Below are 19,373 nucleotides of genomic sequence, written 5' to 3'. Positions count from 1 at the left end.
ATGAACAAATGCGAACGCGATGAGTAAGGACAGCAACCTACACGAATGCACAAGAAGACACGCGAACGTGAAGGGTAAATGGTCACCAACGACCAGTGTGTAGTTTCTATTACGCGAACGCGAAGAGGCAACTGCGAACGCGAAGAAGGGAAATGCAAAATTACGCGATCGCGGACAGAATCATGCGAACGCAAAGAGGAAATATTTACTCCTCCAAAATTACACTACGCGAATGCGAATACACAGATGCGAACGCTAAGAAGGACACCAGATGACAGAATCAGCAGTTCTAAAACTTGAAGAAATGGCTCGTACCCATCCGAAACACACCCGAGGCCCCCGGGGCCTCAACTAATTATACCAACACATCCTAAAACATGATACAAACTTAATCGAGGCCTCAAATCGCATCAAACAATGCCGAAACTATGAATCGCACCATGAATCGAACTCATGAACTTTCAAATTTTCCAACTTCTAAAACTCGCGCCAAAACCTATCACATCAACCCAAAATGATGTCAAATTTTACAGGCAAGTCTCAAATAACATAACGAAGCTGCTCCAACTCTCGTAATTGCATTCCGGCAAAGTCAACTCTTGGTCAAACCTCTCAACCTTCCAAACTTCAACTTTTTCAACTTTCACCGAAATGCTTCGAATTACCCTTCGGACCTCCAAATCCAAATCTAGATGCGCACCTAAGTCCAAAATCACCACACAAAATTGTTAAAATTATCAAAACCCCATTTTGAAGTTGTTTACACAAAAGTCAAGTTCCGGTCAACTCTCACCGCTTAAGCTTCCAAAACTAGAATCCTTCTTCCAAATTAACTCTGAATCATCTGGTAACTGGACTCGACCATGCACGTAAGTCATAACACATATTACGAAGCTGCTCAAGACCTTATGCCGCATAACGGAACTTTAATTCTCAAAACGACCGGCCGGGTCGTTACAACATACATGTGAATTGTTTGTGAGTGCGAGAGTTATTCTTTGATGCTAAGTCCTTAAATTATATTTATTCTTTGATTTGACTATTCTTGTGATGGAACTTGTTTCATGATAGATGGGTGACGTTATTAGCATTATTTGATAGAGTAGGTGAGCGAGCTTAAATTTGGTGAGTTAGAGTCCCTCTATGAGGTTAGGAGGTTAGAAGTTTGTTGTTTGTTTGTGACTTGTATATCTTGCACGATTATCGGGAAGTGTATATCTGAAGGTTTGAGTTGTTATAGAGCCTAATTGTTAGTATCAACCGAAGTTGTGGTGTTTCTATGCTTGATTTATTGAGAGTGGTTTAAATGTTTACTCGAGATGAGCAAGAGTCCAAGTATGAGATGTTGATGTTCGGCCAAAAATGCATATATTTAATCATTGCCGCCTCACATTATAACACTTTTAATCATCTTTTGAGTATTATTATATTATTTTATGTTTAATATTATATTTTAATTGTGTAGGAATAAAGCGATATGAAGATAAAGAAATTTGGAGTAAAATTGAATAAAACGCTGAAAGACAAAAGAAGAAAAATAAAAAATTAAATAAAGGAGGAGAAAAGGGAGGGACGCCTTTTGGTTTTTGTCCCCCAAGTGGGGACAATAAGAAAGGAAAATACAATTCTATGTGAAGAACGGATTTGAAGAATGCAAAACATATTTTGCTTTGTGCGCCAGGGCCAGCTTCCTGAGCGCTGCGTGTGCGGGTTTTTCTATTTCGTCCGGGACAATATAATTTCGGCCTTATATGATTCCAACTCGTATAAAACGGGTTCTAAACCTAATTTGAAGAGGATCTAGCATATTTTTGAGAGGAGAACACGCCACTTTGGAAGGGAACACAAACCACGTTTGGAGGAGACTTCTAACGAGTTTTCCTTCTCTTCTCTTCCTTTAATCTCATAGTTTATTAGTTCTCGAGTTTTGGGTACTACATGAACGTTGTAGTTTTAAGCTTGAATTGTTTTTATTATTTTATCATATTGATTTATTTATTCAATCTTGCGCTTAATTATTTGACTGCTTGTTGGCCGAACATCACATAACATTTAGTCCAAGCGCAATTACCTACGGTTATATACAACAACAACAACAACAACAACAACAACAACAACAACAACAACAACAACCCAGTATAATCCCACTTAGTGAGGTCTGGGGAGGGTAGTGTGTACACAGACCTTACCCCTACCCTGAGGTAGAGAGGCTGTTTCCAAATAGACCCCCGACATCCTTCCCTCCAAGAACTTCCCACCTTGCTCTTGGGGAGACTCGAACTCACAACCTCTTGGTTGGAAGTGGAGGTTATATACATGTATGAATATATTTAATTTAGTGCTATTTGTGCATTATTACCGTGTAATATTGTATGGGGCAGGGTAGGATTTAAGTTCATGCAAGGCTTTGCTGAAAATTTTAAAAAAATTAGTATGTAAATAAGGGTTTAAAAAGAATATGAATAAAATTATATCAGGTTGAAACTGGTGACAAATAACTGTAGATTGGTCTAGCGGCCACTTTGGTTCCTTGGATTTCAATTGGTCCCAGGTTCGATTCAGAATAGTGAATCAATTGTTCTTTTTTAATCTTCAAAATGACATTAATCCCGTATTCCAGCTATTCAGTAAAGTTTGTTTAGTGAAATTCCTTGAAAAATATGGTCTAGTAAAGAGCTTTCTAGAAAAAGTTCTTCATAATAATAATAATAATATTTGCTTATATTTTTAAAAATAAATATATTAATGCTTTTGAATGTATTTTATAAAGATGGTCTTGTTTTAGTAATTTGTTCATAGCTTTACTTTCTAAAAAATATAGACACCACTTATCCAATATCTTGCGTACGCCCCTGATAAGGGGAAAAATATTTATTTAGCACCAAATCAATAAGTGCACGACTTGTGATTATACCTATATGTAGCCCATGGTAAATACTTTAATTTCATGATAACAATGCTAAATAAGTAGTCAACTAAGAGTTCCAATTACAGTAATACAAAAAAAATGGAAGTAAACGAAATTGGGTTATATATTATACTTATGTGACGTTGAGAACGAATGCAACGGCAACGGCAACGGCGGTGGGAAAAAAGACATTAGTCATTAACGAATTATCTTGGTGTTTACCCTTAAAATTGAATAACAATTAAATTATAAATGGTTTTAAGGATATGTGATTTCACTTGGCACAAACTGAAAAATATGATAATTAATATTAGTAATTAACTGTAAAATAAAGCAAACCAATATAATGAGCGGTTATGTCCTTTGAGCTAGAACGCCCTCGAACCAACATAGTATGTTATAAAAAGTATGAACTGAACAACAGAGCTTGAGAGAAATGTAATGTAATACTTTGTTATGCGTAAATATGATCCTTACAAAATGATTAGAACCCCTTTAGATAGTAGATGAATTCTATCTACGGTAATATTCTAAATACAAAAGGAAATCTCATGATTGGCTAAATGTCCGGTCTTGACTCGATACATGCCGAGATTTCCACCACGATCCTTGCCCGATCACAGATATCTCGGCTTTCTGTTATTCAGTTTAGCAAGCTTCCTTCGATCTCGTTCGGTCTCTATCTCGCTTTGGTCTCGATCACGACTGGTCTCGATCTTGATCAATCATCGATTCATGAGCTTAGCAATCCATCTTTGTGCAATGGTTCGATGCAATGTGAAGTCGAGCCTTGGTCTGCCACCCCAGTTTCGATTAGCTATACAAAATTGGGAAAACCCAATTTTGATCGTGTACAGATAGTCCCCTTGTTTTTTGGAGTGTAATGACAAGAAATGAATTGAGTCTTCGAGTTTCCCCTTGGTTTACCATGACGCTAGTGACAAGTGGGCACTGAAACGTCCCATCGGTCCAGATGTCGAGGCATTAAATGCCTGTCAGTCATTGTCGGCCACTATCAATTATGAACCGTCGCCTTCAACCTATAAATGTATCTTCCTTCTTTTGCCCAAACTTTACTTTCAATTCTAATCTTCATAGTTCTTTGCATTCTTCAGAGCTTCCTATCTCTAGGTCTTTGAGTCTCTTTGCTTGTTCTTCCCAAAACACAAAATATTCCAATCTCTATTCTCCCTTGCTTACAAAAACAAAATGGCCAAAACCTTTAAAATTATTTCGCGAAAGGAGACTGCTTCGTCTTCACGGTCAACCGGAGAGGAACCGGCGACCGAGCCACGTCCTGAAGAGTTTTTTCCCGAAGGGTGTATTCTTGATTCTGATTTCAAGGTTGAAAAGACTTTCTTAGTGTCGGGCCGATGCGAGTCGGTATTGAGGTATATATGCTCGATAACCGAAAAACTCCTCTCCCAAGTTAAAAAATGATTGCAACTAGGGTAAAAAAACACATGGTGGTACCTGCTCCACAAGAGGCAATCAACACCCATATGGAAGGGTTCTTAAGTGTTTACACTTACCCTTTCACGTTAGGTCCCTTGGATTCGATCATCCATGATTTCTGCAAAAAATACGAGGTGACCCTCGACCAGATTCATCCCTCCTTCTGGAGGATAGTGATATTACTCTGTTTCTTCTTAGGAAAAGGCGATGGGCTTCCCTTCACCCTCGACTACCTCATACGCCTATATAACCCCCGACTCTATCAAGGGGGACTAATAAAGCTTCAACATCGAGCCACCAGGGCACCTTTCTTGAGCATAGATGAGAACAAAGACTGGGGTTGGGTGGGCGATTTGTTCGAGTGAAGACCTCGGACTTGATCCTGTCCGAAAGTATGTCATTTCCTGAGAAATGGAATATGAAATGTAAGTACGCTTTCGTCCCTAATTTCTGTTTATTGTCTTCGTTTTTCACCCTTTCTTATCAGTGTTTTACTGGATGCAGTTGTTGCTTGGATGCCGGGTGTAGTCCCCCAACTCGAGGATTGGGTTGATGGGAGGCTAGTAGCCATAGTAAGTTTTTCTCCTCGACTTAATGATTTGACCACTGTTCGAGTATTTTTTTGAACTTACCCATCTATCTTCTTTTGTAGGTCTTGGGAAGGAGGTGATAATGAGTCCTTCTTCTGGTGATGAAGAAATCCCTCCCCCATCATCTGTTTTGAAGCCGATGGGCGAGAAGAAGAGGAAGAGGGCTTCCATTTCTGCGAACTCTGAGGGACAGAAGCCTAAAAAGAAAACAACCCGTAAACCCAAAGGGAACATCATCCTTTTAACAATGGACTCAGTCTGTCGGCTACTGGATGAGCCCGAAGAGGATGAAGAAGAAGAGAATGAAGATGATTCCAGGCTGGTGGCCCATGCACGAGCTAGCACTGAGGTTAAAAAAACTTCGAAATCGATGGGGGTTTATACTACTCTACCTAGGCTTGATAAGGTCGGGGAGGAGACTTTAGCCCAAGTCCCCGAGCCAAGAGGAACCGAAGATGCTTTACCTCGGGGCAAAGAGACTGTTGAAGAGGCGCTGGACGTTGGTGTAGAGACTGGGCTTGAGGCTCCCCAAGACAGAGGCAGTTCCTCAAAGGACCCACTTGGGGCAATAGAGATCGGGATTCCCCCTTGTTTCATTTAGTTTCCAATTCGATGATACGCGACGCTCAGACCGTGGAGAATTGTCACGGGGAAGGAGCCTACAAAGAAGAAGATCTTTTCCATGGTTATTTTGTTGGGGTAGAAGATGTCACCGGTTTGAGTGACTTGGAGGTTTCGAAAAAAATCTCGGGCGAGGCTTCCTCGAGTTTTAAACTGACCAATTAGTTTCCGGCCCCTAGTGCCGATCCCGGGTGCAAACAAACAATCGTTATCACGATCCTGGAGGATGCCCGGGTTCTTGCTGCCCCAGTAAGGGTGGCCAGCTACCTCCGGTGTTTGGTCCCAGAAGAAGACCGAGCCCAGATGGACGATGTGGGAGCGCCTTATCTTTTCAATGAAGCCCAACAGGCTCTAAACCGAGTAATCCCTGATTTCCCTATCAATTTTCATACTTGGATTTTTCTCCCTTTGTATAACTTTCCCTTCTATGTTTGTAGAATTCGGTGCTTCATCACGAGGCTTTCCTCCAATTCCGAGGGGAGCTGAGCCGGTATAAGGCCGAGATCCGGGCGCTCACATAGAAGAAGGATGCCTTCAAACTTCTTAGTGAGCAAAGAGAAATGGAAGTTAAGAGCCTTAGAGCTGATTTAGAGGTGGCCCAAAAAGAACATGCCGATCTGGTTGAGCAGGTAAACAAAATCTTTGAAGTTACTGAAGACGAATCGGGTACTGTGACTAACAATCTGAGCCCGCAGGTCCACTAAAAGATTGACATAATCGGGAAGTTCCGTGAAGAAGTAGAAACTGTAAAGACTGAGGCCGAAGTGTGGAAAAAGAACATGGACCGCTTAGCCTCAGAAAAAGGAGACTACCTGGGCCCAGCTAGCCTCGACTGAACTTCAGCTCCGAAATATAAAGGAAAAAATCTTGGCGCAAGCCAAGAAAATTGAGGAGCTCCCATATCAGTTGGGTTCTACAATTTCTGAACGGGAGAAGCTGGGCACAAAGCTCGAAGTGGCCAAATCGGAGGTTGAAACGACCAAGGCTAATGTTGATGCAGTGGTGGCTATCTACCGGGCCGATGCCGAAACTGTTCAGGTTCGAGAAAAGGAGGTTACCGAGATCTCTCATATTCGAGCATAGAGGATTGCTGAGCATGCCAAGTGTCAATCTCGAAGGGATACCCTCGAAGAAATCCATGCTCGGGGCTTTGATCTTTCGACTGTTATTGAGGGTGCTAAGAAGCTTGAAGATGAGGCTGAGAAATTAGCTTATCCGGATAATGATGATAAATCCAAAAGCTTGAGCGAATCCGAAAGTGCAGAAGATCTTGAGGGCGGAGACGCCACTCCCGGAGATGACCAGGCCACTTAGGATTTTAGTTAGTTTTTGTATTTCTGTCGAGGCCGCTTTGGCCTTTTGTAAAGAACTTCCATCGAGCAGTGTTGGCCTTGTAAAAGGGTCTTGATGAATATATAAAGCTTTTTCCTTTCCATGGATTCTGAGTCTATTATCTTTTTGTACGAGTCAAAGCGTCTTAGCATAAAGCTATGAAGTTGTTTTTGAAGATCCAAAGTTTGAGATGGTAAGGACCGATAATAAGTACTTCCCTCGACCGTTTCTGATCAATGGACCCCGAATGACCATTTGAACTTGAGTTTGAGTAGGTCTTAGGTTTAACAGTCGAGTGATGATTTGCTCGAACTCAAGGTAAGGTAGCCCTTGGGCTTGATAGGTAGTCCTCGAGTGAGAATTTGCTCGAACTCAGGTTAAATTAGCCCTTGGGCTTTATAGTCGAGTGAGGACTTGCTCGAACTCGAAATGAAGGTAGCCCTTAGGCTTTATAAAGGAGTGAGGACTTGCTCGAACTTGAGGTAAAGGTATCCCTTAAGCTTTATAGTCGAGTGAGGATTTGCTCGAACTCGAAGTAAAAGTAGCCCTTAGGCTTTATAGTCAAGTGAGAATGATTTCTCGAACTCGAAGTGAAAATAGCCCTTAGGCCTTTGTAAATTTTGTATTAGTTCGACCTGGCCTTTGTAAAATGATAGTTTGAACATATATATAAGGCATTACTACACCTTTTCATCTTTCAAATTTTTTCCTTTGTTTTATCATTTGTGTTCACAAAGGTTGTGATGCCTTAGCATGAGATAATGAGGTTATGTTCGAGGGTTCGAACATAACCTTGCTTTTATTGCCTTTCTGAGTTAAGTCGTTATCGGGGTTCGATGTTACCGAAGTTTTTTCCTAAAAATATCTTAAGTTTAAGACTCTGCCGAGGGTGGCCTTTAGAATAGATTGTGAGAGAATTTTTTCTTTTTCGAAGGCCAATTTTGTCACAGATTCGAACGTTTCTGAACCGTGTTAATTTGGGTGTAGCCTCTTTAGTTCGGGATTTGTCCCTTGGGATTATTTTCCCATTTTACTTCAAGCTTTCCTGAAGCCTCAGTTCCCGAGTGGGATGGCCGTGGCTTATAAAAATCGAGAGTCGCCTAAAAGGTCTTTTGATCTTGAAGTTTTAATAACTTGATCTCGTTCATTTTTTGGACGGCAGTCCCCGAGTGTAGGGGTGAATATTTGAACTCTGGTTATTATCGGCCCTTAAGCTTGTTCCCTTAATAGATTGAAAACATGGAATTTTAAAGTAGAAAAACTTTTTCTAAGACATGAGATAATTGCAAGGAAAAATACTTCTCTTTATTCTTGAGAAAAATGATTACACATGCGTACATGTTTTGAGCTAGGGCTCGAACAACCTATATGGACACGGTTCGTTCGACGGTTCGGCCCTATCAAGACCCCGTCATTATGAAGTAATTTTCTCACAACAAATTTGGCATCTAAAGGCAATGCCCCCCAGTATTCGAGGTTTATTGTAGGGAACCTCATATACTATCAAATGTTGTCTTTGACACCGATTAATGGTTGACCTTCAATTCTAAGTTAGCACGATCCGTTGTTGTCTCATTAAAAACCTTACCAAAAACACCAATTGGAACAAAACAAGTTCAAGGGAAAACGAATGAAACACGTGCTTTAAGATCCAAAGCTTCGTGCCTCTCCTTGTAGAAAACCTGCAAGTGTTAGTCGAAAATAGAAAGAATTGAAATGGGGTCGTACCTTCATCTGGATTTTGGATGTTTAATGTGACCTTCCTCAGTACCAAGTCCCCGTGAACTTTGACCTCGATCATTTCCCTTCTCATTCCATGTAGAATTTCATCCAGACCCGCTGCCTCTACGGTCTTCGTTGTAAGGTTGATATCGATCTCTATCCGACCTTATCTAGTTGCTATATGTCTTCCTTTTACTTGTGTTCACCGATTTAGACTGTGTTCAACTTACTTTACTGTGTTATTACTTGTTGTGTTCCACTACTAATTGTTGTTTCCATTTCTTATTGTAAGTACCATATTATCGTCGTCATTATGCGTAGTTTTATAGAGATATTGTATTTTGTAGTTCTAAACTTATCTTGGTCGGGTTATTTAGTCCAATAGGTATCTTGACTATTCTTCGTCACTACTTCACTGATCGCGTGGTGTACTCATACTACGCTTCTGCACAATTTTTGTGCAGATCCAAGTATTTCGAAGTCAGTTGATTGTTAGCTAGCTATACAGATTTTGCTATGGAGACTCAAGGTAAACCTGTTGCTGCGTTCGCAGGCTTCGAAGTCACCTTCTGCTGTTGTGTTTACACTATTTATCCTTATTATTTAGAGTTTTTTCTAGCAAACTCAGTAGAGCTTATGACTTGTACTACCGATTTTGGGATTTGTAAGTCTTGTATAGAGATTTCTAATTTGCATTTATCAATCGTTATTTATTTTTGTTATTATTTTAGTAAATGTGAGGATTACCTAGTCCCCAAGACTAGGTGCCATCACGATCTCCTACAGAGGGAGATTTAGGTCGTGACAAGTTAGTATCAAAGCTTTAGGTGCATAGGTGCTAAAAGTCATAAGCGAGTTTAGTAGAGTCTTGCAGATCGATACGGAGACGTCTGTACTTATCTTCGAGAGGCTACGAAACTATTAGGATAACTTCACTTATTTTATTCCTATCGCGCGAGTGTATTGATCTCGGGGTTTGAGCTTGTGTCATTCCATTCTCTCATAGATGGTGAGGACACGAGCGGTAGTTACTAATGACGTTGCTCCCGAAGTAGGTATCACTTGGGGCAGAGGTAGAGGTAGAGGCAGAGGCCGAAGAGGAGCACGTGCCGCAGCTAAAGCACCTACCAGATCAGCAATTGAGGATCCACTAGAAGCTTCGGTTGGGAGACACATATCAGAGGAGCTTGTTATTACCCTCGGACTTAGGAGACTTTAGCACAGTTCCTGAGCATGTTTGGTACATTGGCTCAGGCGGGGTTGATCTCGGTTGCACCATCTACTTCACAGACTGGGGGAGGAACCCAAACTCCCACCGCCCACACTCTAGAGCAGCGAGTTCATGTTAGTCAGGTTCCAGGTGTCATGGCGACATAGCCTGTGGTTCTAATTCAGCCTGTGGTTAGGGAAGCAACATCTGAGGAAGAGTAGTTTAAACTTGCAAGGTTCAAGATATATGACCATCATACTTTCAGTGGGTTGGCTTCAGATGGTGCATAAGGTTTCTAGAGGAGTACCATCATATTCTCCATACTATGGGTATTGTGGAGACGAGCGGGGTTGCTTTTACTATGTTCCAGCATAGAGGAGCGACTTATCAGTGGTGGCGGGCGTATGATTTGGGTAGTCCGGGAAATGCAACTCCACTTTCATGGGCATAGTTTTAAAAGATGTTCCTGAGAGAGTTTGTACCTTAGTCCCTTCGGATGCATAGTGCGCAGAGTTTGAGTAGCTGCGCCAGGGAACTATGTCAGTGTCGGAGTGTGCCGTTAGATTTAGTGATTTGGCTATACATACACCTACTTTGGTCGCTGCTGTTAGAGAGCGAGTTTGTAGATTCATTGAGGGGCTTAGGCATGACATTCGGTTCAGCATGGCTTGGGAGTTCGAGTCGGATGTTTTGTTTCAGCAGGTGGTAGGGATAGCTCGCCGATTGAAAGGCATGTAGGACCAGGAGAGAGAGGACACATGGTTCCAAGAGAGAGAGGGCAGGCGAGTTCAGGAGAGAGAGGACTTGAAGACTAGGAGGCCTCACAGACCGAAGAGATCTACTAGTCTTTATTTTGGAGGCAGGGTGTGGCATGGTAGAGGTTTTGTTAGTCAGCCAGTTTAGTTTGCACTTCAGGATTCGCACGCTATTTCAGGTACTCATGGTTTTCAAAGCACCCGTACCGCACAATTCCCACAGCCACGTCAGCATAGAGGTTGCTTTGAGTGTGAAGATACCAGCCATATTTTTATCCCAAACTCCGGACATTTATATCAATAAGGGGTATTTAGGCGAGTAGGGGTAGCCCATTGATGTGTCTCATACTATAGATCTGAGGCTGTTGTGCTAGATGATGTCATACAGGTATGTTTTTGATTTGTTATAGAGGAGCACCATTCATATTTGTTTCGGTTCTACACATCGGGGTGAGTTCCCCTATTTGTTGCTCCACCTATGGGTGAGTTCATGATTTAGCATTCTGCTTATGTGTTTGCCCCTATAGGGAATCACTTTGTTTTATACATTATTGAGAGTCGCGAGACCAGAAGCGAATTCCTATTGTCCATTACGGTAGGTTTTGATGTGATTCCTGAGTAATTTGGTTACGATTTGTGATTTAGATGCTCCACCGGTGTGGGAGCCAGTACATGTTGTAATTATATTAATGGAATTCATGAACTAGTGGAAGGTTTTGGTTGGTTTGATATGTATTCTACTTGTGATTCAGAGTTGAGGGTGGGACCCTCGCATTTTCAATGTGATTTGATGTGTTTGAACTGGGCTGTGTGCCGCAGTGGAAGTTATATTAGGATGAGATCCTTATGATTTGTTCATACCTTGATTCTTTCTTGAAAATTGATTCTTAGAACCGTATTGGTAGGGAGTTGTGCCTATCGGGCTTGTGTGATATTTCTCTTATGCGCTTCTCTTTAAATATTCAGTCATTTTTGTGTTGTGCTTCTTGAGTTTTAGCTTGCGGGGTGTGTGCCCGGTGGCGTTAGTTGTGACTTGTTGATTCGGGTGAATAGTTATGAGGTTTTCATGTTTTTTGCATCATTGTCAGTGTTGTAGAGGGTTGAAATAGGGTTCTAACTAATATGAGGCTAATTGTCGGTGCTGGATTTGATTACGGACAGCTATTGTGATCAGAAATGTTATTATGGGCCTATGTGTGATGTGTCATGTTGTGTGGTTGTACCTTGTAGGTGTAGGCATAAGTTGTTGCATCTGGTTGAGACTGATACAGGGTGTGAATGTAGGAAGCGGGTCTTTTGAAAATGAACAGATGGTTGATAAATTGCGGCTCCAAGGCTTAATGGTAATGGTGGAAGGGATAAATAGTAGTTGAGATGGTGTCGTCAGGCTTATGTGTATGTCACCCGCGGATGTATGTTGGATGAATACATTCAGTGAATTGATGACTTCAGAACGATTCTTGGCACGTTCGAGGACGAATGTTTGTTTAAAAGGAGAAGGATGTAACGACTCGACCAGTCATTTTGAGAATTAAAGTCCCTTTCGGTGGCATAAGGTCTTGAGCAGCTTTGTAATATATATTATTACTTGCGCGCGTGGTCGAGTTCAGTTACCGGATGACTCGAAGTCAATTTGGAAGAAGAATTCTAGTTTTGGAAGCTTAAGCGTTAAGAGTTGGCCGGAATTTGAATTTTGTGTGAACGACTCCGGAATGGGGTGTTGATGGATTTAACAGCTTTGTATGGTATTTTGGCCTTAGGTGCGTGTCCATATTTGGATTTGGAGGTCTTAGGGTAATTCGAAGCATTTCGACGAAAGTTGAAAAAGTTGAAGTTTGGAAGGTTGAGAGGTTTGACCAAGAGTTGACTTTGGTGATATCGAGATTGAAATGCGATTACAAGAGTTGGAACAGCTCTGTTATGTTATTTGGGACTTGCTTGCAAAATTTAACGTCATTCCGGGTTGATGTGATATATTTTGGGGCGGGTTTTAGAAGTTGGAAGATTTGAAAGTTCATGAGTTCAATTCGATTCATGGTGCGATTCATACTTTTGACATTGTTTGATGCGATTTGAGACCTCGATTAAGTTTGTATCGTGTTTTAGGATGTGTTGGTATAATTAATTGGGGCCTCGGGTGTGTTTCGGATGGGCTACGAGCCATTTCTTCAAGTTTTAGAACTGCTGATTCTATCATCTGGTGTCATTCTTCGCGTTTGCGTTCTCGTTCGTGTATCCGCGTTCGCGTAGTGTAATTTTGGAGGAGTAAATATTTCCTCTTTGCGTTTGCATGCTTCTGTCCGCGATCGCGTAATTCTGCATTTCCTTTCTTCGCGTTCGCTACTGCCTTTTCGCATTCGCGTAATAGAAACTAGGCACTGGGAACTGGTGACCATTGACCCTTCGAGTTTGCGTAGGATGTTGTCCTTACTCATCACCTTCGCATTTGTTCGTTCGCGTTCGTGTAGGGTCGTTTTGGCATTCTTCATCCTTCTTCTTCGCGACGCAAGGAATGTTCTGCGATCGCGATGCATTAAACACCTGGGCAGAATAAATAGTACTCTATTCCGAGGGTTAGCCATTTTAAACATTTTTGGAGTTCTAGAGCTCGATTTTGAGCCATTTTTTGGGGTTTTCAAGCAAATAAATTGGGTAAATGCTCTTCACCTAGAATTTATTATATTCCACGATTCTATCTTTATTTTTGTCATTAAATTAGTGTTTTGAGTTGAAGAAAAATAGGGATTTTGAAGAAAACTTTCAAAATGTAAAATGATGATTTGAGGGACGAAATGGTATTAGAATTTGATAATGTTGGTATGGTTGAACTCGTATCGGAATGGGTGTTCAGATTTTGTGAAATTTGTCGGGTTCTGAGGTGCGAGCCCGGGGGTCGACTTTTGGGTTGATTTTTAGTTTTTGATAACAATTGAAGATTTACTACTCGAAATGGTTTCTTATAAGTTTTATTTGTGTTTTGAAGTTATTTTGGCTAGATTTGAACTGTCCGGAGGTTATTTCACCCGAGAAGTTCATTTTAGAGTATCGGTCTGTCTACTTTGAGGTAAGTATCTTGCTTAATTTCGTGTGGGGGAACTACCCCTTAGGATTTGAGTCTATATATCATGTAATGTCCGTGTATGCGAGGTGACGAGTACGTGCTCGGGCTTATTTGTGGAAAGTTGACCTTTTAGGGCTCTTAGGTCTTTATGTTCACTAGATATGAAGTTGTTTTGCTATGATTGAGTTTCTCATTTACTAGTTTCGTCTCTACATGCTTTAATTGGAGTTAATTGCTTTATGATCCACTCTTATTGCTTAATTGACTCTTATATGACTTAACTGAATTTGGTACCTCTTCTATTGCCATGCTATTCCTCTTTAATCGCTTCTTCTTAATTGAAAGTATAATTATCTCTTCTGAAAATGTTCATCCTTAATTAAGGTTATAATTACCATCCCGATATTTATCCTTAAATTGAATTTGTTGTATCTCTTTCGTAATTGCTCATAACCTTATACAATTATTTAGAGGTTACAATTTCTGACATTGATTAGTGGCAGGATTAGTTGACTTGTTGATACCGAAGATCTTATTTGATTAAAGTATTCAGATCGTTGATTTAATGCCCAACGACTTCTAATGGTTACTAAAATACAAAGAAATGTTAAACATAAATATGTATTTTTATCTAAAGCATATCATTTGTTGGGTTTTCTTTATATTTTTAAATGAAATATTGTAGAATCTTCATTACTATTCACGCACGGCACGTTTGAAATATTGAATGAGCGTGATGAATTTGACCCATTCCAAGATAATTTAAAGGGTAGTTCGATGCACTAAGCTCGTACAATTTCATTATGTGTGGGGTTTGGGAAAGAGCCAGACCACAAGGGTTTATCGTACGCAATCGTATTCTATATTTCTGCAAGAGGTTGATTCCACTACCAAAAAATAGCTGTTTACCGACGCAACAGTACCGACAGACTTTTTTTCGTCACTATTCTGAAGGAGTTTCCGTCGGAGTCCCTCAGTACTTTTGAACTTTTTAATTTCTAATTTTTTTAAAAAATAACCGACGAACAACTCTCGGTAAATAATGATACTTTGACCGGTCAAAATTTAATTGGTTGTATTGATGCACTCCGTCGGTAAATTACCAACGGACTCTCTCGCAATATTTTGTATTTATATTTTTGAATAATTTTTTTAGGTACCGACGGTGTGGAATTCTATGGCTTGAACGCACCTGTGACCTCCTGATTGCATGATAACAATTTTACCAGTTACGTCAAGATTCCCCTTCAATCCAATATAATTTAAAATATTAATTTGTTTTCAACGAAGTATAATATTATAACCCTATTTTTATAACCCTATTTCGTTTACTTCCAATTTTTTTTGTATTAATGAAATTGTAACTCTTAGGGTCGTTTGGTTGGAATACGATTTATACCGGTATAAGTTATGCCGGTATAAGTTATATTGGGATAAGTTATGTTGAAATTAGTTATGCTGGAACTGTTATTTATTCATTATTTGGTATGTTGTATTAAGAATGACAATTGCATAATTTCTAAGAAGAAGGTATAAGTTATACCGGTACTAATTACCCCATCTTTTATAAGGTATAAGTTATCCCAGTGTTAAAATTAACACCAGGATAACTTATACCTGGTTTGCTAACCAAACAGAATATTAAGATGATATTAAATTTTTATGCCACCCTTATACCTTCTTATACCTCATACCAAACGACCCGTTAGTTGATTACTTATTTAGAATATTGTTATAATCGTGAAATTAAAGTATTTACCAGGGGTTACATATGGGTATACACGTGCATTTGTTTCAACGTACTTAAGATATCATAAACAAGACCAAACCTCCATCTAAAAAGGAAGAAAAATAAGTATCAACAACAACAATGACATGACTTAGACTACTTACCTTAAAATATTATGTAGTAAGCCGTGTAATGATCTTCAACCATAAAATTGTAAAGACAATCTTATACTCTTTTTTTCAAATTTTGTGGTGATTATTTTTGGTGAAATAATCACCAGTGCTGGAGCCACTAGGAAGGGATGTCAAATGACACCCATTTGAGGAAAAAATACATTGTGTAGATAGGTACAAAAATAAATTATATATATTGACTCCCCTTAATTTCTTAGTATTTATTTTTATATATTTTGAGATTTCTTAACAAAAATTTTGGCTCCGATACTGATATTCACAAGTATAAAGTTTTCACAGAGGTAAAAAATGTTCTCAATTAATGAACACTTGCATTCTGTTTCTATTACATCTGTATACGAGTCAGCAAAAACACAAGGAAGCAAACAAGATGATATAATCTTTAGTAAACAGTGGAGCCAATTTTTTTCCTAAACCTTTTGCCCTGCATTATTGCCGATGTTGCTCGGACCAAGACAGATCTAGGGTGGCAAAACAATTTCATTGAACCCCATTGGCCGAAAAAATTATATATATTGTATATATAAGATCAAAATTACTTCTTATATATAAAAAATAAATGTTAATTTCCATGACATATTTGTGTGTCAGAAGGGAGTTCAATTTTTTTTTAACTAGTGGGAACTAAACCTATGACCTTACGAAGGTTTTGAACCCCCTTGACCATTAAATTACACTTTTGGGTTGTGTTAAAAGGGTTCAAAATTTAATATATAGAGTCAAAAAATAGATTTTGTCTTATATATACAGTGTAAATTTTCGGCGAAGGGAGTTCGGGTGAACCCCCTCCCGCCTTCCTAAATCCGCATTCTGGAAAGACAGAGATACTGTTTCCAATAGACTTAATATTTTGAATTCCCTTAGTATAAATTCTGGCTCCGCTACAAGCTAGAACTTTCCGAAAATATTCTTGGGATGTGTGACACATAGATTATAATTATAGTCTGTCATTATTTTCTTTAAAAAAAAAAAGAGTTCAAGAAGAAAAGTCTTGTTTAGCAAGCAGTTGCATCATTCTTTCGTCATTTTATCCTTCAATCTCCACTATAAAACCCTATCAAATTTAGGTTATCTTAAACCGAGCTACAAAAATGGCGGAAACTCCAATAACAACACAATCAGAACAAAAACCCCATGTCGTCCTTCTACCAACTCCAGGAATGGGTCACTTAATCCCCCTCGTTGAATTCGCCAAACGACTTATTCACGAGCACGACTTCTCTATAACAGTCATCCTTCCTACTAACGGTCCAATCTCTGAATCTCAAAAAAAATTCCTCAACTCCCTTCCTTCTACCATGAATTACCTCCTTTTACCTCCCGTTAACTTCGACGATTTACCCGAAGATGTTAAAGCCGAGACACGTATCTCTCTTACAGTCACACGTTCACTTCCTTCTTTTCGTAAAGTTTTCATGTTACTAGTTGAAACGAAGAAAACAGTTGCTTTAGTGGTTGATCTTTTTGGCACGGATACATTTGATGTAGCAAAAGAATTTAATGTTTCTCCTTATATTTTTTACCCTACTACAGCTATGTGTTTGTCATTATTTCTTTATTTGCCTACACTTGATGCAGCTGTGTCATGTGAGTATAGAGAGTTGAAAGAACCGGTTCGGATTCCGGGTTGTGTTCCTATTGAAGCAAAGGAACTTCTCGACCCGGTTCAGGATAGGAAGAATGATGCTTACAAATGGCTGCTTCATCATACTAAGAGGTATAAAATGGCGGAGGGAATAGTGGTGAATAGTTTCAAGGAGTTGGAACCAGGTGCCATTAAAGCTTTGCATGAGGAAGAACCAGGTAAGAAGAGACACGATTTAGAGTTTAATTTGATGGGTTGATGTTTTTAACATATGATCCTGCTGTTGTTACTGCTTTGTTTTCATGGCTTCTACACCATCGTTTTTTCCCCATAACTACTGTGCTTATACTTTTCTTGAGCCGAAGGTATATTGGAAATAACCTTTTTACCATAACTATTGGTTACCATAACTATTGGGGTAAAGTATGCGTACACACTACCCTTCTCCGATCTCAATACGTGGGATTACACCGAATATATTATTATTATTGTGTTGTTGTTGATGTTTTTAGTAATTCATTATGCTTTAAAATTTATATAATCTATACTTGTTAAAATTTTAAGTGATTTATTTTGCATATACTCCGAGAGTCCCTTACTTCCACTTATGTGGCACTATCAGTGTTCCTTCTATTTCAATTTATATGATTTTTTTTTAAAGTTCATTTTACCCTTAATGAAAAGCTTTTATAATCACAAAAATATTATAATATATTTAAAATCACAAATCTCATATATAATCATACAAATGTTATGATATGTTTAAAATTACAAGTTTCATAAATCTTTATTTTTTCTTAAGCCCTTTGATCAGTCAAATATCTTCACATACATTAAAATAAAAGTGGTATTTAGATAATTAGAGTAGTGTTTCATCGGCAATGACTTTTAAATATTTTTAAATATATTGATTTATTAACTATTTTGACTTAGATCATTGTTTTTAGTACTTTTTATTTAAATTTATTTCAATAAGTTCGAATTTCGCTACATAAACTGAAACATAGGGAATCTATACTTATACTCCCTCTCAAATATACTTGGATCAGTTGAACCTATTGACTAATTATATGGTACATACGCCTCTGCAGATAAGCCACCGGTTTACGCAGTTGGACCGCTTATACATATGGATGTAAGCAGTAAAGCTGAGGAATTAGAATGTTTGAAATGGCTAGATGAGCAGCCATGTAACTCAGTTTTGTACATCTCCTTTGGAAGTGGTGGAACTCTCTCACATGAGCAGCTAATTGAACTTGCAATGGGTTTAGAAATGAGTGATCAAAGATTTTTATGGGTTATAAGATGCCCAAATGATAGAATTGCTAATGCCACTTACTTTAATATCCAAAGTTCAAGTAACCCTTTTGATTTTTTACCACAAGGGTTCTTGGAAAGGACCAAAGGACAAGGATTAATGGTGCCTAATTGGGCTCCACAAGCCCAAATCCTTAGCCATAGCTCGACAGGCGGGTTCTTGACTCACTGTGGATGGAATTCGACGTTAGAGAGTGTGGTCCATGGCATTCCACTTATTGCTTGGCCGTTATATGCAGAACAAAGAATGAACGCGATAATGCTAAACGAGGATCTAAAAGTGGCATTGAGGCTGAAAACCTGTGAGAATGGCATCGTGGGAAGAGAGGAAATTGCTGAAGTGGTAAGAGAATTGATGGAAGGTGAAGGAGGAAAAGGAGTTCGTAGTAGAATGAGAGATTTAAAAGATGCAGCTGCCAAAGTACTTGGTGAAAATGGTTCTTCTACAAAAGCACTAGCTGAACTGGCTTCCAAAATGAGAAAGGTATTACAGAATTGATTAATGTACACATGGGCTTTGTTCTTGTTGTAGTTAAAAAGTTGGTTGTATTTGTGATTTAAGGGTGAAAATTTTAGGCATCTGAGTTTTGTACAGCGATGATATCTATGTATGAAATAAGAGTCTTTTTCATGTTATGGTTATTTATTAGAGTTAAAGTTATATGCGCTGTCAGTTATGTAAGTTTTTCTACGCTATCGAATCATCTAAAGAATGTTTACAATATCAGTAAAAATTTCAACGAATACGAGATGAAATAATTCTCATATTCATATTTTGATTATTTTCTACATTAATTTGTAATATCTGACCACCTTCTAGAAATTGTGTTAAAGTCAAAGTCGTGTCAAAGAGTGGAGGGCACTAAGAATCAATGGAGTAGTTAAGTGGTAGCC

At 39.0% G+C, this 19,373-nt stretch overlaps 1 protein-coding gene across 1 annotated transcript; it reads left to right on the top strand.

Annotated features, from left to right (window-relative positions):
* The first annotated feature begins 16,649 nt into the window (after positions 1-16,649).
* Positions 16,650-19,115, top strand: LOC104236502 (hydroquinone glucosyltransferase-like). The gene is made up of 2 exons (XM_009790430.2): positions 16,650-17,380; positions 18,254-19,115. The coding sequence occupies exons 1-2, from the start codon at positions 16,669-16,671 to the stop codon at positions 18,976-18,978; spliced, it is 1,437 nt and encodes a 478-aa protein (XP_009788732.1). The 5' UTR covers positions 16,650-16,668; the 3' UTR covers positions 18,979-19,115.
* Positions 19,116-19,373: the final 258 nt, after the last annotated feature.

This window comes from Nicotiana sylvestris, chromosome 5 (assembly GCF_000393655.2).
Source record: "Nicotiana sylvestris chromosome 5, ASM39365v2, whole genome shotgun sequence".
Classification (NCBI taxonomy): Eukaryota; Viridiplantae; Streptophyta; class Magnoliopsida; order Solanales; family Solanaceae; genus Nicotiana; species Nicotiana sylvestris.
Note: the sequence above shows the minus strand (reverse complement) of the source record. Positions and strands in the feature narration are given on the sequence as shown.

What these genes read in the sequence shown, in the direction of transcription:
- LOC104236502 (XM_009790430.2), top strand. Translation starts at nt 16,669, where the DNA reads ATGGCGGAAACTCCAATAACAACACAATCAGAACAAAAACCCCATGTC. An exon ending in TTTGCATGAGGAAGAACCAG is followed by an intron (nt 17,381 to 18,253) that starts GTAAGAAGAGAC and finishes ACGCCTCTGCAG; the next exon opens with ATAAGCCACCGGTTTACGCA.